This window comes from Ctenopharyngodon idella, chromosome 11 (genome assembly GCF_019924925.1).
Source record: "Ctenopharyngodon idella isolate HZGC_01 chromosome 11, HZGC01, whole genome shotgun sequence".
In the NCBI taxonomy this organism is placed as follows: Eukaryota; Metazoa; Chordata; class Actinopteri; order Cypriniformes; family Xenocyprididae; genus Ctenopharyngodon; species Ctenopharyngodon idella.
In genome coordinates this window covers 21,289,371-21,315,395 of record NC_067230.1, presented here as the reverse complement: position 1 = coordinate 21,315,395, position 26,025 = coordinate 21,289,371, and the positions used below count along the sequence as shown (strand labels likewise).

The 26,025-nt window shown below is 37.4% G+C and overlaps 1 protein-coding gene across 1 annotated transcript; it reads right to left on the bottom strand.

Annotated features, from left to right (window-relative positions):
• Positions 1-673: 673 nt before the first annotated feature.
• fer1l4 (fer-1 like family member 4) lies at positions 674-25,758 on the bottom strand. The gene is made up of 46 exons (XM_051912772.1): positions 25,479-25,758; positions 25,210-25,265; positions 23,233-23,321; positions 23,023-23,122; positions 22,737-22,831; positions 21,658-21,699; positions 21,400-21,573; positions 21,151-21,211; positions 20,893-21,024; positions 20,617-20,679; positions 19,840-19,924; positions 19,112-19,274; positions 18,763-18,937; positions 17,928-18,114; positions 17,152-17,430; positions 16,667-16,770; positions 16,134-16,242; positions 15,854-16,043; positions 15,636-15,756; positions 15,370-15,470; positions 15,174-15,261; positions 14,960-15,076; positions 14,674-14,826; positions 14,267-14,450; positions 14,006-14,130; positions 13,667-13,801; positions 13,241-13,414; positions 12,653-12,763; positions 12,235-12,396; positions 11,715-11,880; positions 9,413-9,525; positions 8,676-8,792; positions 8,532-8,571; positions 8,066-8,169; positions 7,786-7,920; positions 7,573-7,689; positions 5,576-5,703; positions 5,189-5,359; positions 4,743-4,897; positions 4,080-4,261; positions 3,730-3,815; positions 3,396-3,494; positions 2,753-2,994; positions 2,352-2,653; positions 1,764-1,864; positions 674-1,667 (listed from the first exon to the last, which is right to left on the bottom strand). The coding sequence occupies exons 1-46, from the start codon at positions 25,555-25,557 to the stop codon at positions 1,487-1,489; spliced, it is 6,093 nt and encodes a 2,030-aa protein (XP_051768732.1). The 5' UTR covers positions 25,558-25,758; the 3' UTR covers positions 674-1,486.
• Between the last annotated feature and the right edge of the window lie 267 nt (positions 25,759-26,025).

Below are 26,025 nucleotides of genomic sequence, written 5' to 3'. Positions count from 1 at the left end.
ATGACTGGGTTTAGATCATGTACTGCGAGACCAGCCTAGAGTGCTGTGTTACAGCGAATTAAAGCACATGCTATCATGTTTTATATTATTACAGAAAACAGAACAAGGTCTATAGAACAGGACTATCTAGTCTATAGAACTAAATAACCTGCGTCTGTTTTTTTTTTTTCTTTCTTTCTTTTTTTTCTTCTTCTTCTTCTAAAGATGCAGGAAGCATGTTCCAGGATGCAACACACTTTTATGCATTTTTCAGTGGATGTTAGTTTCCGTTAGTCATCTCATCCAGTAAACCGAGCAGCAGTGTCCTGGAAGCAGTAATGTTTGCTGTCACCAGGCTGGATGTCATTTCATTTTATCAAATCTTCTGCAATGTACCTCTGAAGAATAGGCTTCTGTTGTGAACCTCGATTGGCTAAATCCCTGTGTAAATCTACCTGATGTCTCTGCTCCTTCTCTACCCCTGCAAACAATACCCTGTAAAACTTGACATACAGTATGGAAATATTTTGGAAAAACAGCAAGCAGTGTAAGTCCTGACAGTGTAGACATAAATCAAATAGTTTTTTTTTTAAATGAAAGCAATATTTTTTGGTGTTTACATTTTCCATTCCTTTTTTCAGTCAAATTGAAGACATTCATTTTAGACAATGTTAGTAAATGGAATGAACTGAGGTTCATTACAAGATCATTTTATTTATGCAACTTACAAGGTTTTCTTAAACAACCTGTAATATTTTTAACAGTTAGTGATTATCATATCACAAAAAATATATATATTAAAATTAATACATTAAAAAACAGCAGCATGATTGGAAGTTTGGGGTGGGTAAAATTTTTTAATGTTTTTGAAATTGAAAGTCACCAAGGCTGTATTTATTTGATCATAAATATAGTAAAAATGCATTGTTTTGAATGTGAAATATTATTACAATTTAACATAACTATTTTCTATTTTAATATATTTTAAAATGTAATTTATTCCTGTGATCAAAGCTGAATTTTCAGCATCATTACTCCAGTCTACGGTGTCAAATGATCCTTCAGAAATCATTCTGATATGCTGATTTGGTGCTTAAGAAACATATATTATTATTATCAATGTGAATAACAGTTGTGCTGCTTAATATTTTTGTGTAAAAAACGTCATTGTTTTAGGATTCTTTGATAGAGAATTTACTAGAACTCTTCTGTAACAATGTAAATGTCTTTTTTGATCAATTTAATGCATCCTTGATGAATGAAAGTATTTCTTTAAAAAAATCTTACTGACCCCAAACATTTGAACAGTAGTGTACATTGAATCATAAAGCATTAAACTGCACTGAATTTATTGACAGGCAATTGTTTGTATTGTTAAAGTGTTATTCTAGATATTAATGCTCATGCGTTTCCCATTAAAAACAAATATTGGCTATGTACACATAGGTATCGTTATTTCCCCTGTTGATCCATGCATACATTTCTGTTTATGTGCGTTTCCACAGTCTCATCCATTAACAATAAGCTGGCTGATGTGTGTAGGCAGGGTGTAGAGGATCAGGAAGAGGAAAAGCCCCAGGATAACCAGAATGATCAAAGCAATGATATACTTCTTGTACTTCTTCCAGATGAAGTACACAAAGGTCTTCAAGGGGTTCACAAACCAGTTGAAGGATGTCTTGGGACGGCTTGAGGGGACAAAAACGTATTTATGTAGCACATTTTAGCAAGTACATGACAATTAAAATAAAAAGATGTTATATTAATGCATTTTAGTCCCTTACTTTGGCTTGTCCAGAGGTTCAGGTTCTTTACGTGCTTTTCCCACAGGGTTCTTCTCAGCTTCTTCAGCAGTCACTAAGTGGAACTCTGCCTCTACTTTACCCTGCAAACCACAGAAATGAACGAAGGGTTTGAGTCCGCCTTTACAAAGTAAACAAGTGTGTTACTACCAGTTTCGGGGGGTAACAAAGTAACGCGAGTTACGTAATCAGATTACTTTTTTCAAGTAACTAGTAAAGTAACGCATTACTTTTAAATTTACAACAAAATATCTGAGTTACCTTTTCAAAAAAGTAACGCAAGTTACTTTGTTTTCCCTTTTATTGACTGACACCTCAACGAGGGCCTTTACATTTGTCAAAAATAGAGCTTTTTTGTCATTATACAAACAAACAATCAGCCCAGCCCAGATGAGAAAAGTAACGCAAAAGTAACGTAATGCATTACTTTCCATAAAAAGTAACACAATTAGTTACCTTTTTAGGGACTAACGCTATATTGTAATGCATTACTTTTCAAAGTAATTTTCCCCAAGACTGGTTACTACATTCATTGTACTCAATGTTGGTGCACTAAAGAAGTTCTTGTACCATTAAGAGGAAGGTGCTTCCACTGTTGTCCACAAACTGCAGATCTTCTGGTTTCATATTGCTACGCTTGCTGGCCTTCTTTTTCTTCTTCTTCTTGGTTTTCCTCTCTTGTTCTGCCTCTCTCTCCTCTCTCTCGATGTCCTCCTGGCTCTTTAGTTTGATGAGCGGCCACCAGCCCTTCATCCTCTTGCTGCGGAAGATGGAGAAGCGAGGGCCAGCCTTGTCTTTGGCCATCTTGATGCTGCACTGCTCTGATGATTTTGCTGCCCGGACCATATCGCTGAGACGCAACTCTATGGATCCTAGCCACAACAGTTAGAAAGGAAATTGATGTTTTTACTGACTAACTAGAAAATGTAACTAGATTTCATATTTGACCACCAGTGACTAAAACCACTAACCCAAGAAGTCATTGGAACCGATGCGGTCATAATCCCAGACCTGAAGCACCAGAACAGCCGGCTGGCGGAACTCAGTCTCCTCAATGGCGAACAGAGACTCCTTCTTCTTGTAGATGACCTCCTTCTCCGTAGGAAGATAGTCAAAGTTGAAGACAAAGCGCCAGTTGAAGTTGCCTTCACCAGTGAGGGAATTAAAATGCACATCCGTCTCCTGTTTCTCATCATCCAGACCTTTAATCCAGCTGGTGAATGTAATACACATAAATGCACATGCATATGTACATATATTTTTATAAACAAATATTACAAATTAATTATAAATATAATTATAATACTTTTTATTACATTTTTTAATATTTATGTGCTGCTTAATATTTGTGTGGAAACTGTGATACATTTTTTTCAGGATTTTTGATGAAAATAAAGTTCGAAATAAAAGCTTTTATTTGAAATAGAAATCTTTTCATACATCTACTGACCCCAAACCTTTAAACAGTATAGATGTTAGTTTTTATATTTAGAATATATATTCTAATAAATATAAAATATAAATTTTATATTTAGAATATAATTATTGAATTTTATACGAGAAATGTAAATTCGTATCAGAGAAGCTTTAATTTATTTTCTTGTGCATCCTGACCCTTTAACATAGATGTCACTTGATGGCTCTCCAGTGAAAGGATTGACGTCATCCAGTACCACATCGTCAGTATTCCAGATGATCACACGCAGCTCATAACTAGAGACAAAGGGTTAAATATTCTCTCATTACACAAATATAGCGCATCAGCAAGATGTACATTAAAAGAACAGACTGATTATTCTTGAGAGAAATGTAGGAATCTTCAGATCTTTAATTCTCTATATTTAGTCTTTCTGGTGACATTGTATCCTTTAAACAAGACATTAAAATGGTCACGCTCACTGTGAGGCACAATAAATATTGCTTCATTATAATGTGATATCTCGATTACCTCTCTGGAAGTCTAGGTTTGATATTAACAGGTGGTGGTGGAGGAACATCTACAGGAAACATGTCAATCCACATGTGAACATAACCCTGTCAAGTAAAAGGCAAAGACATAAGAGATTATGTCGCAACTACATAGAGTAATTTGACTTTATGAAATACATCTTTAATTGGAGTATATTAGATCAAAGATGAAAAACTATGAGGAAAAAATGGGAAGGAATAACAATGGAAATCAAACTCGAACTTCAGTGCATGAGCACCACATTATTAATAATGTAAGTGAAGATTTGATCCAGGCTAACCGGCTTGACTAAGAATGCTAACAAGTCATCGTGTGTGATGGAGTCTGACCTGAGGAAGGCCTGGCTTTTCCGCGTTAAGCAGTGAGCGGACCTCCACATGCTCAGGAACCAGAGGACACGCTCCCTCACAGAACTCTCTCATCTCTTTCCAGCGCTGGAGGACATTCAGAGCTTTATGCTCATCCAGCTCTACGTAGTCTTCCTCTGTCTTCTTATTCTTCTTCAGCAACTCTGAAGGACCAAAGTCTCATATTAATAATCAGTTATTTATGAACAGATACCTCCAATATGGTGTGTTACAAGACCTCATTCTAATTGAAAATTTATTGGTGCATTGACTAAATATGCAAATGCAATATATATAGATTTTTATTTATTTATTTATTTATTTATATTTATAATTTTTTAATAATTTATTTATAATTATATATTTAATTATATATATATATATATATATATATACACACACACACAAATGTATATAAAATATATATATGTTTTATAATTTATTATATATATATATATTTTCAAAAAAGTATATGTATATATAAATAAATTAAAAAAAACAAAATAGCATTTTGCCCCTGTATCTCTGTTTTGAGCCAAACTCCATTTTTCTTCCAGAAAACAGTGAAACAGAACAAAAAGTTTATTTTTGTATTACATGAAGCTTTAGAACTTTTGCTTTAAATTAATAAAACGACATTTCCACCTTCAGGAAAAGCCTCATTGGGAACTTTGAAGATCTTGTTGAGAACTTTAATTTCAGACTCCCGGTATTCTGGAGATGGAATCCCATTTTTGCGGCAGAGCTCCAATAATATCGCAGTGGGTTTCTTGGCATCTCTCCATTTATTATAGCCATCCCTGAAATCACAAGACAGTCTAATCTGATTTAACCTGTAGAGAGTCAAATGAAAATCAGGCCACAAAACGGCATGATTTGTCTCAGTCTAAAACACTGCAGCTGCAAACAATCAACTGAGAGCTCTCCTAATGTGAGCTTTAAAGCAATCAATGAGCTTTCAGAAATTCTGATGACGACGAAGACAATAATGACAATGACAGTAGTGGTCACGACAAAGATAATAATAGGCCTACTAATCATCATTATAATCATTATCGCCATCATCATCACAGGCTAAAGCCATTACCCACTTATCATAATGAAGGGCCAGGCCACACCCGGCACGGTGGCGGCTGAAGAAACGGTTCTCCAGGTCCACGCGGGTCTCGCCAATCAGGTCATCAGAGCCCACAAGGTCATGGTCAAACACGTACAGCGTGAGCTCTGTCTCCAAAGGGAAGGACACGGTCAGCTCGAACACTCTGTGGGGAGACGAGGACGCAGCACATCAAATCAATAAACAAATCTGACAACAATGATATCATAGATTATAATTTACAGCTGCCAATGTGCATGTGCTTTCAAGAGTTAAAAATACAGGCAAAGCCTTAGTGAAAAATGTAATTTTTCCATTCTTACAGCAACCATACAGAACGCTGTGGTTTCTCCCATTCATTTTGTGAACAGACTGCACTTACTCTCCAAACACTGGGTTCAGTTGTTTGGGAATGTAGCGCTCTTTGCTGTCCATTTGCTGCTGGCCAACTTTCACCACCACATAGGGGTCTGCCTTTCCATTTGGGTCTGTGGGTGCCAGATTGGTTGCCTTAGGGTTCACAAGGAAAAGAAGCATAAATAGTTCATTCAGATAAATGAATAGAAAATACATGGAGACTTGAAGGAAAACACCATACCATAGTGATGCATGCAATGTGTATATTCTTGTTTAATTGTGACACATGCAGGATTATTTAATGGCAAAATGTAAACGGTGATGCAAATCGTGAAAAATTTTAAGTTGCGATGTAACTGAAGTAGCGACAGATAATTTCTTCTGTATTGTGACACAGCATAGAGAAACAGATTATCAGAAAAGATAGAAATGGAGTCCGGGACTTAATTCTATCAGTCGGCTGCTGATTGAATGGTGGCAGATCTAAATGTGAGCTTGTAGACGTTAGTTACCAGAAAGACGTCTGCCGGTTCACCAAAAGATCAAGTTATATACATTTTCACTCATACATTCATATAAACAACCTAAAATCAAAAAGTTAATGTCCACTCTGTCAACAAACTGTGCACAGAATTGAACACACACACCATGAACACACACCCAGAGCAGTGGGGGTTAGGTGCCTTGCTCAAGGGCACCTCAGTTGTAGGTAATGAGAGTGGAAGAGAGCGCTGTTCATTCACTCCCCCACCTACACATCCTGCAGGTACTGAGTATACACTATATTGCCAAAAGTTTTGAGACGCCTGCCTTTACGTGCACATGAACTTTAATGACATCCCATTCTTAATCCGTAGGGTTTAATATGGAGTTGGTCCACCCTTTGCAGCTATAACAGCTTCAATTCTTCTGGGAAGGCTTTCCACAAGGTTTAGGAGTGTGTTTATGGGAATTTTTGACCATTCTTCTAGAAGCGCATTTGTGAGGTCAGGCAGTGTTGTTGGCGAGAAGGCCTGGCTCGCAGTCTCCACTCTAATTCATCCCAAAGGTGTTCTATCGGGTTGAGGTCAGGACTCTGTGCAGGCCAGTCAAGTTCCTCCACACCAAACTCGCTCATCCATGTCTTTATGGACCTTGCTTTGTGCACTGGTGCGCAGTCATGTTGGAACAGGAAAGGGCCATCCCCAAACTGTTCCCACAAAGTTGGGAGCATGAAATTGTCCAAAATATCTTGGTATGCTGAAGCATTCAGAGTTCCTTTCACTGGAACTAAGGGGCCAAGCCCAACCCCTGAAAAACAACCCCACACCATAATCCCCCCTCCACCAAACTTTACACTTAGCACAATGCAGTCAGGCAAGTACCATTCTCCTGGCAACAGCCAAACCCAGACTCGTCCATCGGATTGCCAGACAGAGAAGCGTGATTGGTCACTCCAGAGAACACGTCTCCACATGCTTTACACCACTGAATCCGACACTTGGCATTGCACTCGGTCATGTAAGGCTTGGATGCAGCTGCTCGGCCATGGAAACCCATTCCATGAAGCTCTTTACGCACTGTTCTTGAGCTAATCTGAAGGCCACACGAAGTTTGGAGGTCTGTAGCTATTGACTCTGCAGAAAGTTGGCGACTTCTGCGCACTGTGTGCCTGTGATTTTACATGGCCTACCACTTCGTGGCTGAGTTGCTGTTATTCCCAATTGCTTCCACTTTGTTATGATAGCACTAACAGTTGACCGTGGAATATTTAATAGTGAGGAAATTTCACGAATGGAATTTATTGCACAGGTGGCAACCTATCATGGTACCACGCTTGAATTCACTGAGCTCCTGAGAGCGACCCATTCTTTCACAAATGTTTGTAGAAGCAGTCTGCATGCCTAAGTGCTTGATTTTATACACCTGTGGCCATGGAAGTGATTGGAACACCTGAATTCAGTGATTTGGAGGGGTGTCCCAATACTTTTGGCAATATAGTGTACATATATATATATATTGGGTTTTTTTGTTGATACTCACTTTTACTACATACACCCTCACTAGGACTTTGATGGGTGTATTTTTGGGAATTGCATTAGTGATCTGACAGTCTGCATCCTCGTCTTCGGGAGCAATGGGGTATATCAGAAACGAACCCTGCAATGAAGCACAGCTTGGGTTTAACCTCTAATCCTCAACTTCCTTTATGCATGCCGTCACACTGTTGAGAGCTTGCCAAAACGCACATCTCACCTTATATTTACCCATATATCTCGTACTTTCATCTTCCTCTTCATCGTCCAGGCTGGATTTGCCTTTGTAGACAGGAAATGTGTGCAACCAATCCATGAACTGACTAAATTCATTTTCAAGTTCAGACTTGTAAAGCTGGAGAATGAAATAAAAAAGAAAAAAGGCAGAAAATGTATATGGTAAATTGTTTTAGTTGGTCTATGAATGGAAACGAAACACTGTAAACATATTGAAATGTTTTCACAAATAAAATAACTGCAGTTTAAAGAATATTTCAAACCTGTAAGGTGGCAATGTTCTTCCTCTTTGGAGCAGGAGGCTCTATTTCAATCACAGCCTCATCGTCCTCTACCTCTAGTGCAGACATGGTCAGTGGTGCTCCATCTGCAGAATGTGACATTGATGCTTTGAAATACATTCAGGCCTAAGCATTTTACTTAAAGTGGAGTATGTGGTCACTTAGGTCACAGTAAAATGGATGAATGTCATCACATAAGAAAGCTCAAACCAAGTGGCATCTATAAAGTGCAAACATATTATGCTAGACCTTTTCTTAGAGGAAATTTATCAGTCCGTAGCTGATTTTAGTGCATGTATGAGGTAATTTACCTCAATCAATTTTAAGCGTGTCCAAATACATTTTTAGGCCTCTGTCTGATTGGTTAGTGCAGTTTTATATATATATATATATATATATATATATATATATTCTTTTAAGTTTGTTTCATGCACTGCATTTATAATACCTCCATCTTGAACATCTTCCAGGTCATCCTCTTTCTCCTCCTGAGGAAGAGAAACAAGACACAAGACTTTTACATGTTGAAGAAAACAACAAAGGCACACAATTAAAAAAAAAAAAAAAAAACATTATCAAAATCAGTTATCACCTGTTTTTCGAGTTCAGCCAGTGATGCATAATATTTAGACCACCAATCAAGCTCCTCCTTTTCTGGCGGCTCCTCCTCTAACTCCTCCTCTTTTTTAATCACCTTTTTGATTGGAGACTGAAAATGCAGTTTTGCACAAATACTTTTATTTTAAAATTTAAATTCTGTCATTTACACACCCTCATGACCTTCCATGGTTTTAATTTGTGAACAGGCCTTAACACTCTAAACATGAACACGGATTTTTAAAAGTCATACACACACACACACACTCATGATTGAAAGCCTCCCATTTGGATGTCAGCAGGGGTCTTGGCTATGCAGTGGCTGGCCAATTAATCAAAGTGATCTAACAGCAGGAGCTCAAACTGCCACAGGAAAACACTTCACTGCGCTCAACAAACCAGCAGATTCACACCATAATCAACAGGTTAATGGGTGCAAAGGGCTTCACATTTAATAACTGCAGACCGTGGATGGTTAAAAACATGTGCGCTAAGTACTCATTAGGAGCTATTTCAAACATCCCAAAGCAGCCAACTAACGTCATCGCACCCAGAGTAGATACCCCATGACCACATGGCAGCTCTATGTGGCTGAATAAAAGTATTTGCAAAACCTCTGAAAACTGATGGAAGATGTCAGATATAATTTTGTAACCATTTTGCATGTAAATTTAAGGAACACTGAAAAAAGTGGTCATTCTTATGGGCTGAAAAATGGACGGTGGAACTTACTGTGACTAAGTTAAGAGGGTTGATAGGAATTTTGGAATGCTTCAATGGAAGTCCTCCTAAATCCATGGTAATCACTGTGGTTAGTGGAGTGGTCTTCTTGGGAGGCTTCTTCTCTAAAATCACAAGAGAATGTTTAGGAATTTGCCATATTAAAAACCAGACAATGTCAATTACCATGTTTAGATGTGCAGGTATACTGATATTAATGAAAATGTGGTCATCCTCCAATTATGTACACTACAGTTCAAAAAGTATGGGGTCAGTACAATTTTTAACATTTTTAAAAGAAAACTGGCTGCATTTATTTGATCAAAATATAGTATTGTGAAAATATTATTACAACTGACATACATAGATGTTTTCTGTTTTAATATATTTAATATGTAATTTATTCCTGTGATGGCAAAGCTGAATTTTTAGCAGCCATTACTCCAGTCTTAAGGGTCACATGATCTTTCAGAAATCAGTTTAAGGAAACTATGATACATCAGGAAACCATGATACATTGTTTTTCAGGATTCTTTGATGAGAAGAAACTTATTTGAAATAGAAATTATAATATTATAAATATCTTTACTGTCACTTGATCAATTTAATGCATCCTTGCTGAATAAAGGTATTAATTTATTTTTTTTTAAATCTTACCGTCCCCAAAATTTTGAATGGTAGTAATGTGCATAATTTAAAACTTGGAATTGAGGGTCATTTAAACATTTAGAAATATCCTTCACTGTTCAGGTAGAAATGAATATAATTGTGAGTGCAAAAAAGTGTTTGTTCTAAAAAAAGAAAAAAATGGGAGAAACAGTCTTCACAAACATTACAAGAAATGAGCAAATCTCAAAATATAGTAATATAGTAAATATAGTAAAAGTCTAATGAGCTATATTTTGCAATTTGTTGCAAGTAATTCTTGTGTGTTGTTGTCGAAAACATGAATGAAAAATGAGTTGACTGAATTATTAATGTGCAAAATACTTAATATTAATCAAAAACCACTATATCATCACCAGCATTTAAAAAGGAAGGGCTCTCGCACTCATGCCACCACCAGCCGGTGGCTTTAGGAAAACAGAAAACGGTGGGCAGTATCCATTTAAGTATATAAATATAGGAGGACAACATCAGTCATTTGTATTTGCCATACTTCCTGCTACCAGCTGGTGGCAATATGACTATAACTAAATTTTGGCGTGTAGATGTCTTCAAGCCAGAACACTTATCAAACGTGAAGTTTGAGACAGATTGGACATCGTATGCTTGAGTTACAACAACTTCGTGACGATAATAGCATGCTTTTGCACTCAGCTAAGTGTTGCTAGCATGTTTTAGAATGTTTCTAGCATGTTTAGTACTCAGTTGCATATATGTTGCTAGTGCATCACAGTGTTAAACACGTCACTTCCTGTTGCCAGTGGGTGGCGCTATTACTATAACTGAATATTATAGTGAATATTATAATTAATATAATGTAGATGTGTTCAGGGCAGGACTCTTATCACACATGTGAAGTTTGAGGCAGACTGGACATTGCATGTCCGAGTTACAACAACTTCCTGTTTCATGGCAAAACATCGAATTTTGTCAGCCGCTACGGACAGACCTTTCAGCGAAAACTCAAGATCTTCACAATTTAATGTCGCAAAGGCCTTTAGATTAGACTGAATGTTGATCTGATTGAAGCTCTAGGAGGAGTTTGTTAAAAATCAATGTCTGGAAATGGCAAAAACTGCCAAAATTTTGCAGAGAAAATTAAAAATATCTCACTTCCTGTTGCACCCAGGGACTTTCTTGTAGGTATTGGGCTGTTACATGTGTCTACCGAATTTCATACCTGTACGTAAAGCATAGCGCGAAGGGCACTTAATTGAAATTTTGTAGGTGCCGCTATTGAGCCATTTTGCCACACCTAATTCTGAAACCCATATCAGACGTAAATTTTCACCACTTCTGATGTGCGAAGTTTCATGAGTTTTCGAAAATGTTTAGGCCCTCAAAAATGCGATTTATTTCGGAGAAGAAGAAGAATTGACCAAGCAATTACAATAGGGTCCTCACACCATTGGTGTTCAGGCCCTAAAAATGAACCAGAATATGTATCTTAAACTAGAGCAGTCTAAGAGTGTGGTCACTGTCCTTTCTCATTTCAACAAAGTTTCATGACATGCTATTTTGTACAGCATGAGAGTCTGGTGGAGAGTCTTTTAAAGGTAAAATATTTATGTACACATATATCAGGACAGCAGATGCTTTCATTTTGGCCTTTAAACCACAAACATATGAACTATAGACGGTTCCATACCCTCAGGCTCCTCCTCCTCATCTTTCCACTCCTCTTGGTCCCTGGGCCCAAATTGCACAATGTTTTGAACCACGTGAGTTCCCACCAAGACCAGCCTCCCAAACGCCCTCTGCTCCATAACGAAGATAGTAAGAGGAGGATGCAGGTAGACAAGTTCTGGAAGCTCCTGAGGACACAGTTATGAGACATTGTGCAATTGTGATAAAAAATAAAAGTATGCAGTAGATGATTAATTTTAAATCATCTTCATCAAATTGCATTGGTGTTTGCAATAGGCATCGCCAAGCAATCATAATTAAAAACCTACAACAAACAAAGACATTGACTACATATTTTGCAATGAATCATTCTGAGCAAGACATCAGACTATTAAATTAAAAGAACTCAACAGCAGCCAGAATCTCACCAGCTTTGCTTTGTAATTCTGAGACAGGATATGTGATCAAAGCTTGCATGGCAAGTATGTTCTTAACACAGCTCTTAAGATAAGGTCTAATACTTTAATAAGAGGGAGTCTTACAACATCAAAGTGTTTAACCACATCATTGAAGTTGGGGTTCAGCTTGTAGCTCTGAATTTCCTCCGACTCGATCATCTGGCCCGCACACTCCATCTTCACTTGAGGCCGCTCCACTTCAAACAGGTTGACCCTTTTCAGGTCCCTCAGGCCCCAGTACAGCACCTGCCATTTAAGGGTTTGAGTTGAAAACACTGTAGACACGTACCAAACCAGTCAGCTGGCAAACTTGTGCAGTAGGTCACCACTTGCTGCTATTTAAAATGCTCTCTTGGTGATTGATTTATAAACACATCTGTTTTATGTGAAAAATCAATTTGTTCTTGTGCATTTAAGACCTTTAAATGTTGATGTTAAATACAACTCTTGTGATTTTGATTGAGTTTACTTCTGTTCAAGGTTGTAGGTTGTGCCTTTGTACCTCTATTCTGTATTTCCTCAGCACGGGTCGAATTCCTGCAGGAATAATATAATGGCATTCTTCTTTAATGTATTGTGGTTCTTTGGGGTCAACATCCAGTGGCAGAGCTGGCTGAGATGGATTCACAGCACACATACATGACATTTAAAAGACTTATTTTGACACGTTCAGTTGTATATAGAGGTGGAGTTGAATTTAGCAGACGGATTGGCAACAAGTAATCTTTATCTTCAGATAAAATATAGAGAAACATATACTGTGTATATACACTACTGTTCAATAGTTTGGGGTCAGTAAGATTTTTAAAAGAAATTAATAATCTAGGATGCATTAAATGTGACAGTAAATCCATTTATAATGTTATGTGTTTCTTGAGCACCAAATCAGCATATCAGAATGATTTCTGAAGGATGCTGGAAATGGTTAATTGAGCTTTCTATTCAAATTTATCTTTTTATCCATTCAGATGTATAAAGCTGCTCTCTAACAGACAAATGAATGCTTTTAGTCATGTGTATGTGTGCGTTAAAGTAGATTCTCTACTCAGTCATTTGAACTGAAATTAATGAGAAAAAGCAGGGGTCCCACCTCTCCAAAGCTGGAGTAATCCAACTCGATTAGCTCAAGAGCAGCCAAAATTTCCCCAGCTTTGCTCTTGCCTTTTGTGATCTCAAAAAACTGCAGCTGGGGCTTTTCATATGGCTCTTCCACAAACTTCAGCTCTGGCTTTGCAAAAGCACGACCAAGGGCTTGTGGACTGCCCTGTAGTAACATTCAAATACACCACACATAAATCAAATAAATTATACTGTATAATAAATATTACTAAGTCTGACATCCAGTTACTGTGAACTATTCATGAATATAAATACACTTCCTAAATAGGAACTATTTGAAGTTCTAAATCTATGCTCTTGTTTTGCATAATTTTTGTATTCTTTGTGTGGAATTTACAGGTGATTCACAGATTATAGCATATCAAAACATTTGAATGCATTGCAAACTATCACTCACTAGTTTGTTGTAGTCATAGATGTTGATGATGACCAAAGGAGGGTCTTCTCTGTACTCGTCCTTACTGCCCTCCATCAAAACCTGATTATAGAGGAGTAACTCGCACCATGTCGGGGACAGAGTTTCTTCCATCACCTACAGACAAAAATACAATCTTTTAACAATCCCTGAGACACAAAATTACAAATCAATACAGGCTGAATGATTAATTTGGACTTAATGGATCTGTCATAAATGTCCAATACATCTTTCGGGAACTGAAGTTAGTTTTCATATAGTGCTTTTCATATTCATTGCTTTTTATGGGGACATAGAACAAAAAGAACTTATGAGACCTACCCGTGTGACCTGACACTGAGTGTTGAACACAACCTTGGCGAAGGGGTCGGACAGTCCATTGTCATCAGCTGCAATGATGCCACGCGCCTGATAAATGTGAGCACGTAACTGGAAATAACGACTGTCTGGATGAAAGGACAAGGAAGGATGGTACTTTTCATTAAAGTGAATCCAAATGTCACTCAAATGGAAATGTATTGGTTTTCAAAGCTGCCCCAGACAAATTATGGAGAATATTAATGTTTGTATTGGATAAAGTACCCTCCACTGCTAATTTGGTAGGAGGCATGTTACGGGGAATCAATGTGCCAGATGTCGCCTCTTCATAAATCGGTCTAAACTCTGCTGGAAGGCTGGTGACACAGTTTTTTGCGTACTTTGTGATACCAAGCCACATATAGACTTCCAGTTTGGCGAAGATTTCCCCCACTGGCCCTCCAGGGGTCTACAAAATGAAAAGTATAAAAAGTAAGCCACACATATACATTTTTTAACAAAACAACAACAAACAAAATTGCTCAAAAACAATATTTCACTCCATTTTATTCATCTGAGGTTAAAGAAAACCCTTTGATTTATCAAACTATTTCATGCCATTTTTATTTTAGAAGGCTAGTATAAATTGTTTTGGACAGAACAAAACATTGCAATATGATGTAGGAATTCACCTTCATATACACAGCAGTGATTTTCCCACAGTCTTTGCCCTTCTCCTCCTCTACCAGTGAGAAGAGGATGGAGGGTGCTGGGATCCTGGCATAGGCCACTCGCCTTCCTCCACTCAACATCCATAAAAACACATCAGGCAATGTGCTCTGAGGCTGACATATGAGAACACAAACACACTTATATACAGTTCTGGTGATAAAAAATTGTGCGTTTGTGTGTTCATGTAAAATATGTATATATAAATTAATGTAAACATTAAGACATTGCACATCTTGATGGCATTACTTCTAGGGCCAGAAAGCGGAGCCTCTTTGCGATATTCTTGATATCTGCTAGTCTGTCTTTAACTGTATTTCTGGTGACTCTCTTTTTTATTCTCAGGATCTGTTTGGCCAGCAAAACCTGCAAAATAAGGCAATTATTATGACATTCTCCATGAAGACTGCTACTAAAACTAAACCATATATCCATAATACCAAAATCAATACAGTTTACTTACGATGTTCCTTTTGATGAGCCCCACACGGCTCTTGTCCAGGGTGTTTTGCCGAGCATTTCTTTTCCTGTCTAAGTTACTGCAGTACTGCCTGAGAGCCGATGAGAACAAGCTTTCTATTATCCATAATGTGCTATGTAAGAAACAGCTACAATAAGTGAAATGGACTTAATACAATAGTCATGCAAATGTGTCCTACTTGCAAGTGGAAAAGAATTCCAGCACGACATCCACCAAACGTTCTTTAGACTTGATTTTTGATCTTTTCAACAGCATCTCCACTTCATCAATGCCATATTCCTTGACGAATATAGGACATAATCCAAACTTAGACAATTCCAACAATGATGTGAAATGGATGCATTTTGAATCACATGAAGAGAATAAAGTGTCATTTTAAATCGCCATATTTGTAATTATGCTAATTAAAAACAGAGTATTCAATTTCTGCTCTGTAGCACTTGCCAGCCGGTCAGCCATCTTGGACAACCAGTTGCTGTTGTGGAATCGGAAGGTGTGATCCTCAAAGTAGCTCCACACGAAGACGCATGGTTTCTCTCGGAACAAGGGAATGCAACTAAATGATCTGAATGAGAAAAATATTGACGCTTTCAGTTATTCCTCCATAATCCTACTGCACTCTACATGGCGATAAGCTGTCAGCCTTGAGGATGTCATTTCACCTGTCATATTCAGTGGGCTGTGGTCTCCTGGGCACCGTGACGGATTTGTCCCGAGGCCCAGGGTTCAGAACTTCATCTCTCTCCAGCTCATCATCTGATTCCAGCAGTGGCTGTCTATCCTCAGCCAGATTCTCCTGATTACCACTCTTGCTGGACTTCACTATCACGTCTGCAGTTTTACCATAGTTCCCTGTGAAGCAGCGTTGTTCTTGTACTCAAATAGCTGTTTAAATTAAGTGGTATGGGATATGACATTATAATATTAACAGTCCAGTCTTACCTATAGAGAGCTCAAAGGTGACAGGTTTGGTGCCAATAGAAGGATCAATCATTGTAACTTCGAAGAAAGATGCAAACAACAAAAATTCATCCTTCTCTCCAGTGAAATTCTGCATTAGAAAAAACAGATACACTGACGATTAAATGTAATACTGTATATATGTTATAATAGCACGACTGCAAGTGTGATGTTGTGATGTTTAAAAATAGCTCCAAACTAAGTAAAAGAAGGAAAACCGTTGTTCGTCTCCAAGCAACACATAGTAGTGGCCAATAATTCCTGAATTAGTTTTGAATGAACGGAGTGAATGATTCAATGACTCACTCATAAAGACTACTTAGCTTTTTTTTCCAAATGAATCAGTGTTTTGAAAAAAATCAGTTAAATGAATGATTTGTTGAATCACTCATAAAGACTTGTGACCACCTCCTGCATAACCAGTAACGGAAAAATCCCCACATAGCCCCATGTATAATCTGAAATAGTACATGATATAGCGTTTATCTTTTCTACAGGCAAACTCATTCGCTGACCTCAGGAAGAGGGTGAACATCTTCCACTTCCACTGTGACGGTAGCTGGTACCTCAGCGCCAACATCTTCAGATTCCTCGACCGGCCCACTGGGACTCTGCATTGCTGAATAAAATCATTCTCTAGTCAAGATTATGGTGCTAGAGCATCTTTGATACATGTTTGTGTGTGTATAAATGCAAATTTCCAATATGTGAGTTTACATTACATATTGACATTAAAAGTTGCAATTTCTGCGCAACTAGTGACAAACAAGTTTCAGACACTCCCAAAATCTGAAATTGGTTGAACAAACAGGTAGCCCCACCCAAAGTCTCACGCCATTGGCTGAGCTAATGTTGTTATGTCTGGCCCATTCAGGATGCTCAAATAAAAAGATTCCTTTTAGTGCCACCAAGGGCACAGAAATTGCACACTTCACCATACATAATCCATAAATGATTACAGTGTGCATACATTTATTTATTTATTTTTTTTTTTTAATACCTTCTTTGCCTGCCGTTTTCTTCTCCTTGGACTTTCGGCTTTTGCGTTTAAGATTAAGCCTGCTGATTGTGCTCTTCACATTAGTAACAGTCTTACTCTCCGTCACCACAGCCGTAGGAGAGGAATAAACCTCCACACTCAGCGAGAGCAGCATTCTGCCCCTGTAGAAGATCCCTTCACTCAGACCTTCATTAAGATCCCTGTGGATGTCTCTCAGTGTGGAGTTTTGAGGAGAGCCGTAGAGATTGACCCAAGCTGGGCCAAAAGTAGGATTGAAACCTGATGCAGTAAAGAAAGGAAGTAGGTTGCAGAAGGTATAATAAAGTAGAAGTTGTTCAACAAGGGGTAAAACCTGAGGTAACCAGAAGACACCTACAGTAAATGTTAAAACGAGGATGCGGATACGTGACTCAGGGATTCATAAACACATTTGGACTTAAAGGGATAGGTCACACAAAAATTAAAATTCTGTCATCATTTACTTACTATCATGCTGTTCCAAATCTGTATGACTGACTTTTTTTCTGTGGAACACAAATGAAGATATTTTGAAGAATGTTGGGAAGAGTTTTTGTTCTCACTTTTTTTTTTCTTTTTTTTTTTGACCATACAATGAAAAGAATATGTTTGTTTACCAACATTCTATAAAATATCTTCTTTTGTGTTTCACAGAAGAAAGAAAGTCATACAGGTTTGGAACAACATGAGGGTGAGTAAATGATGACAGAATTTGCTATTTTGGGTGAACTATCCATTTAGTCAATATTAAAACTGACCATTTCGGTTGGGATTAGAGATTTGAAGAAGGTCCAGGAAGTGTGTTGCCACAGCCACATCTCCAATGTTGGCATCATCAAGGATCTGGATTTTGATCCGCCGAGCAAGAGGAGGAAACTGCTCAATGAAGGATATCTGTTCATTCCATTCAGGAGCATTGGTGTTGCTTTCTACTGACGTTTCCCCCTACCAAACATGTAAATATATTAATTTTCATTCATTTTAATTCTTTAATGCATTTACATATATATATATATATATATATATATATATATATATATATAGCATATTCTACTATATTTTATAACTGATTTAATTTAATAAAAAAAAACTGTATGCAGACTATATGTAATGTTTGGCTCCTGAATCTACTTGAACTTTTTTTTTTTTTTTGTAACATAAGACAAGCTCTGACATCATAACAATTTATTTTAAGCTGAAATGTTTGCCAACACCCTGTGTAGCAAGACTCCGAGAACAGTTCAAATACTGACGCACCTCAGCCCATTTAACAAACAAAAGCACTGTCAGGGTGTGTGTGTTTGTGTGTGTGTGTGTGTGTGTGTGTGTATGTGTCTTGAGAATAGTGTTTTTTTCCATAAGATAAGTGTGTGGAAATGAATTTAAACATGAAACCAGAACATTATAAGGAAAAGAAACTCTTAGATTTAGATCATTTGACTGTTTAAATAGTATTGTCAAGTATGTACCAAAACCAAGAGTTTAAGCAAACATGTCATGAGAAAGACTTTCAGTTCTTCTGGTTTAAACTTTCTGTGTCGGAAATACTCTGAACAAAATGTTTTATTCAAAGTTAGATGGAAAGAAAATCACCCGCTGTCCTGCGAACGTGACCTGAACATAAGGGTCAAGGAAAACCTTCTTGTCTCTCATTATCTTCCCCATGAAACCAGAGTTCATGCTGGGTAGGCCTTCAGCTCTGAAGATCTTCAGGACAAACTTTGCCCAAGGACGTTCTGATGGCATCCTCTTTGGAAGGAGAAGGTTCCTACATATCACATGAAAATGTACCAAATTATATTAGGCTTCAGATGCTGAAAAGTATCTACTGAACACATTGATGCCAATGACCAAAGAACCAAACATCTAATATAAATGTTTCTTTTAGGGGGAATGGTTTCATAAGAGGAGAACTGCCATGTAACATAAGGCAAGCTCTTACTTTTCAATGTCTTCATTCTGGTTGCCAGCTGGTGCCAGGCTGACCATGCCCATAGGGTCTCCTTTCATTACCACACTAACTGTGCACTTCACATAGCCTTTAATTCCTGAGCGGGTGTCTTTTGGATCAGTAAGTGGAGCCCATTTCTGGTAGAAACGGTGATCTGTGAAATATATTGGCTGTGTTAAGTTACATTGTTACAGTTTCTAAGTAGACCTATAATCATTCTTTTTCACCACTGGGATGAGTTAATTACAGCCATTAAAATGTCTAGGGAATGGTACTGTTTTACCAATGCAATAAACTCTAAGACTGTACTGTTCACTGGTTGTGTGTATCAAATCTTGCAATCAGCATTTATTGTTTCTTAAGCTTGGTTTATTTAAATATTAAAAGGGCTTTATGTACAATTCAGAAACATTGTTATTAGTGACACCGGTGGCCATTAATTAAACTGCAGCCAGCGACTTTTGCTCGTCCTCGAACTTCACGCAACGTTCAAGAGACTGAACGTAATTCAATACCCTGATATGCTCGTGGCGTAGTTTTTCAGGAACACACACAATCCTTTTGATTTTCCCGGCAATAACGTCTTGAGTCATTCACATAAAAGTCAGGTAAGGTCTCATTTTTAAGTTTTGTCCCAAGTTCACACACTGGCAATAAAATGCAATTAATACATGAAAATTCTTACATATAGCTCCTTTAATGCTAAAACGTGATGCTACCTGGCTGCTGATACACTGTGCTGATGTCGATCTTAAAGGTTCCTATGTGGGACATCATAAAGGCAAGGATTTTCTTATGAACCACCTAAAATATAAGAAAAATAAAGAAAATAGCCATGATAGATACAACATGCATATAAAATATTGTATCAAATATGATAATGTATGACCTTGCTTAAAGGTACACTGTGTAACTTTTTTTCTTCAAAATTAACAAAATTTAAATGAGTCAATACATCAATCCTTCTTCCAAAATATGTTTTTTTTTTTTTTTTGTCTTACCTTGATTCACTATGGTAAGCCTATTATAAGTGTTTATATTTTAGACCTTTCTGGATGTTTTTCGCAGGAAATTGCATACATGCATCACTCGCCGTGCATGTCACGTCACATTCGTAAATAGAGAAAAGTTGCTCCGGTTACTTTGACGTGTATATGGTGTGGAAGTGGCATAGCTTAGTCACAATGAGTGAGAAAGGTTGACATGGAGCACTCTAAATATAGAACCTCCAGGGAATCACCCATTTAAAAAAAAAAAAAAAAACACCAAACAGAGGAGAGTCTGCTGGCAAAAAGAGAATGAGACAGAGCTCGTAATAAAACTGAGAATCAACATTGGCTTAACTTTTTGGAGATCGCAAGAACTGAGGGATTTGATATGTTGTAAAATGTGGATGTGGAGATGGATACATATATAAGAAATTTATTTAAGTCCCTTTATATCTTTTTTTAAATCCTTTTTGTTTGTATGTCTCTAGTGTCTCTGGAAATACTTACAGAAATTTCAATCACTTTATCAAAAAGCACATCTTGTGTCTCTTGGAATTCAAACATGAAGTTCTGAAAGACAAAACAATCAGAGAGATGCTCAAAGCTTTAGATGCAACAGTATCATTTCTCTGTGATATTATCATTATAGTTGAGGTGTGGACTCTGCTATTCTTTTATATTTAGAACAATATTTATTTTAGAACTATATCTTTGTTGTTATCATTTTAGTTATCGCTCTTGGTGTGAATAGGCCTTAAAGCAGAATTTTTTGCAAGCAGTTACCTCATTATAAAATGGACAATTGGTAGACTTCTGAGTAGCTGTGTGCCTTTTCTCATCCCCAATAGTCACATACACCGCTGGGTTGATGTTCACCCCTACCAGTTTCTGAGCTTCAATCACATTTACATTCACCTAAGGGGAAAAAAGAGTGAAATAGAAGTCTTTACTCTAGTAGATTCTCATCAAACAGTGTCAGCTATGAGGTAAACAATTATTTGAATATGAAATAAGTATGTTTTCCTCATTGAATTGTTTTACCTGGAAAGACTTCACTTTAGGTGTGATAGCAAGCTCGTGTTTTGCTATAGCTCTGCAACGACTACACACATGAACAAAGCTGTGAGTCAGTATTATTTATCAAACTCGTTACATTCTCAGATTAGATTTCAAATATGGGAATTACATGAGGGGTCATTTTTAGTTATGCAACGTGTAATGTATTACACTGCAATACAATATGCTTCATAATGGTGTAATGTATTACACTAAAAGGTAATTGAATCGCACCTCAAAATGGGAGTGAATGTCACATTGGCACATTCAATATCTGCAAAGTCATAATCATCATCATAGTCATTGTCATCATCTTCGTCTCCATTCTCGTCATCAGTTTTCAAAAGTCTACGACCAACCATCCTGGTTTCACGATCCAGCTGCTGAGGACGCAGGCCATCTGAAGAGCTGTGAATTATTGAGAATATCAGTGTGAATACCATGAATAAAGGACATGAAAATGTATAGTAGATCATACTAAAGATGTCCTACCTTGGTTCTGTAAAACCTGTGTTTCTGATGACAAGCTCTGAGCTGAAATAGAATAGAGAAAATGAGATGGATGGATGGATGGATGGATGGATGGATGGGTGGAAAAGAAGGAAGAAAGTAGGAAGAAATAAAAGGTTGAAGGAAGAAAGGAAGGTAGGAAATAGAGGAAGGAAAGAAAGATGGAAGGAAGGTATGTAGGTAAGGAGAAAGAATGAATGAAAGGATGGAAGAAATGACAAGTAAGGATAGACAAGAAAGAAAGAACAGAAGGTAATAGTCAAAGGAAGGAAGAGTGGATGGATGGATGGATGGATGGATGGATGGTTCCATCCATCCAAACAAGGAAAAAGAATGTAGGAAGGAAAAAGTTAGAATGGATGGATGGTCACGGAAGGAGTGGAAGTAATAAAAGAAGGGAAAATGAATGGGAAGGACAGAAGGAGGGAAGGACGGAAGAATGGATGAAAAGAAACAGAAGTAATGTAGGAAGAAAGGATGGATGGGAAAACGAAGGAAGGTAAATGTTATAATGATAGAAGCAGTGGAAGCAATGAAGGAAGGGAAAATTGAAGAAAGAAGGATGGATGGATGGATGGATGGATGGGTGGTGGATGGATGGACGGATGGATGGATGGATGGGTCGGTGGGTGGATGGATGGATGGATGGTTGGATGGATGGATGGGTAGGTGGATGGATGGATGGATGGATGGATGGATGGATGGATGGTGGATGGGTGGGTGGATGGGTGGGTGGATGGATGGATGGACGGACGGATGGGTGGATTGATGGATGGGTGGATGGATGGATGGATGGATGGATGGACGGACGGACGGACGGGTGGATGGATGGATGGATGGATGGATGGATGATGGATGGATGGGCGGATGGATGGATGGAAACAGGAAGGAAGTCAAGAAAGATGGAAGGAAAAATGGACAGAAGGAAGGAAGAATGATGGAAGAAAGGAAAGAATTGATAATAAGAAATAGAGAATGGAAGTACGAAGAAAGAACTAATGGAAGAAAGGAATGATGGATAGATTGATGGATGGGATGAAGATAAAGATGTCCTAGTTTACCCATCACTGTCCTCTTCTCTGATGAAGTCATCACTGTCCCATCCCCCTGCCGCCCCCTGAAGAGGGCTGTACTTCACCTCCAGCTCGATGTAGATCTACACCATAAAATCCATCATCACATACCAACACAAAAGAGCTTCAATCACACCTAATTACACCATACGAACAACTAGAATGATTCAGCTTTCACCACACCAATGTTAGAGTATCATGAAGTGTATTTGTTTAAGGGATGTAAAAGGAGTGTGGAGTGTGCTGGAGCTCAAGGAGGCTCTTCATCACTCACATCAGTAAGACTGTGCTGACTGTCAGTCAGAGACTCACGGAGAAGCAGTTGCCCCACAGACACCACATGCTGCAGGCTGATCACCAGCTTCCCCAGCAATCTGTGCACACATATACAGCTCTCTTATACAATATATACCAAATTGTTTTCAAATATTATTTATGAATCAATCAGTTCATTATATTTAATGAATACTTTTCATGTTCTGACCTGTTGCTGAACATCTTACTACAGTTGTAGACACTGATTGACAGCACTTCATCCCTTTCAACTTTCCCATAGTGAGGCCATCTGAAGTGCTAAAGTCAGATAAATAAACAATACCAGAAAAAACAAAAACAAACAAATGTTCATTTATTCCACACAGGCTGAAAATTTCTTTCAGATGTCCCATTCCTCGTGATTATGGATCTATCAGCTACAACTTGTCCTTATATCTTGAGATGTACAATTTTAAATTACATGTTTTCTATTTTAATATATATTTTTAAAAAAGTTATTTATTCCTGTGATGGCAAAGCTGAATTTTCAGCAGCCATTACTCCAGTCTCACATGATCCTTCAGAAATCATGCTGATTTAATGCTGAAGAAACATTTATTATCAACATTTGTACTGCTCAATACTTTTGTGGATATCGAATAGGGTTCAAAAGAACAGCGTGTCGTATGTTTGTATGTCTTAGATCTCTCCTGACACACATTTATATAGGTTTGTGTTAGATCACTCCCTTCTTTACAGTCACTGCATTTCTCATAAATGAAAATCCCAAAGACTTCCTGTTCATAAAGCAGTGCTGAACATGATTTATGTTCAGTCAGGCTGAACAGCTTTTCTTTCTTGTCCTTCCCACCATTCTAATATCTGTTAGCTTAAGTTAAAGGATAACCTTGTGACAGACCCCTTGTCAAATATTTTAATTTTATCACTGTATCTGAGCTCATAGCTGTTTACAAGACTCTGAGAAAGCCCCTTATATCAATGGTAACCAACCACTAAAGGTGTGGTTAACATGAAGATCTCCTCCCAACATACACAACCAAACACTGATTTTATCTCAATTATATAACAATTAGCAGCTACATCTGTTGCTTTTACAGTTTTTCCACCCAATATTCTACACATATACTATGAACAAATAAAAATTTCATAAAAAGTGAAGTTGGTTTAAGGGTTAGTTCACCCAAAAATGAAGATTCTGTTATTAATTACTCACCCTCGTGTCGTTCCAAACCCATAAAATATTTGTTCATCTTCGGAACACAATTGAAGATCTTTTTAATGGAATCTGAGAGCTTTCTGTCCCTCCATAGACCTTCGCAACTACCACTTTTAAGCCCCAGAAAGGTAGTAATCATCATTAAAGTAATCCATGTGACTCCAGTGGTTTAACCTCAATTTTATGAAGCGACACGAGTACTTTGTTTGAGCAAAAAACATAATTTACCATTTACAAAATATCAAAGGGACAGAAAGCCCTCAGATTTCATTAAAAAGATCTTTATTTGGGTTCTGAAGATGAATGAAAGTCTTACGGCTTTGGAATGACATGAGGGTGAGTAATTATTGACAGAATTTTTATTGAACTTTTTAAGCGAACTCTTTAAAGCAACTGCTCTGTCCTAAATCTGTGATATAAATATGTGATAATACACTACAGCTCAAAAGTTTGAGGTCAGTGATTTTCTTTTTTTAAAGAAAATATTTTATTCAGCAAGGACAAACAGTCAATTGATCAAAAGTTTGAGTAAAAAAAAATCGATTTCAAATAAGGCTGTTCTTTAAAAAAAATCCTGAAAAAAATTCTTACAGCTTCCACAAAAACATTAAGATGGACAACTGTTTTCAACATTAATAATTATAAAATATGCTTCTTGAGCACCAAATCAGCATATTAGAATGATTTCTGAAGGATCATGTGACACTGAAAACTGGAGTAATGATGCTGAAAATTCAGTTCTGCCAACACAACACTTTGGTGAACAAAAGATTTCTTTCAAAAACATTAAATGACCCCAAACTTTTGAACGGTAGTGTAGCTAACTTTTATGACTGGAGCAGGAATTAAAATATTAGCTGTTTTTGTCAGTATCTTGTTGTGATTATGTAATCATAACTTTAAAAAAAAAAAAAAAGCAGCAGATAAATGAAGTTAATCGTAAACACATAACAACTGAAACAGAGTTACCTCATTGAAGATGGCTATATTCTCACACTGAAGGATCCTAGTTTTGTGAGTAAATCCTGCACCGTAAACAAATGTTTTAAAATCGTAACATGGTATAAAGAATTGAAGTCTTGCATATAAGTTATGAAATATTAGTCCCTCAATCATTCCACACATAATATACAAGTACTTAATATTCAAATAAAATATATTCCAAAAACAATTCTCTAATTGAATAGACAATATTTATCATATGGCAAACTACTTATTCCTCAATATCCAGCACTTACCTCTAAAAGACAACTCCACCTTTCTGTCATATTTCCCTGGCAGATTATATATCTTCTTTAAAATGACAGTGATAGACATGGCTGAGTGCTGCTGTGTTTCTGCGTCTTGTAATCCTGATCCACTGTTAGCTTTGAGTGCAGTTGGTCCTCATTGTTTAAGGTATAATTATGATGCTCCAATCTAACTTGAAATAAGTGGTAGACTGATAAATCCTCAATTAAGCCGCTTTCAAACATCCAATACACATGTGGCCTTCAAAAACATTGTCGGATTATACGATCCTACACCTTGAGGAACAGTGCTGGAATTCCATCTGAAGGAAAACTCCCTAGGCAGCGGAGGAGTTGGAATATTTACCTATGATAATTTAAGTTAACAGTTCGTGAACTAAGGGCGTAATATGAGTATACAGGTGAACGGCTATGCTCAGATCTGCCTTTAAAACTCTGTGACATCCTAATAAAAAGGGCAGTGGACATTGCATATTGATTGAAATAATACAATGCCTTTTTGTTGCAGACATGACAAACTTCACATTCAAGGACT

What these genes read in the sequence shown, in the direction of transcription:
- fer1l4 (XM_051912772.1), bottom strand. Translation starts at nt 25,557, where the DNA reads ATGTCTATCACTGTCATTTTAAAGAAGATATATAATCTGCCAGGGAAA. An exon ending in TGAGGGTGTATGTAGTAAAA is followed by an intron (nt 5,704 to 7,572) that starts GTGAGTATCAAC and finishes GTGAACCCTAAG; the next exon opens with GCAACCAATCTGGCACCCAC. An exon ending in GAAGCACCTTCCTCTTAATG is followed by an intron (nt 1,865 to 2,351) that starts GTACAAGAACTT and finishes TGTGGTTTGCAG; the next exon opens with GGTAAAGTAGAGGCAGAGTT.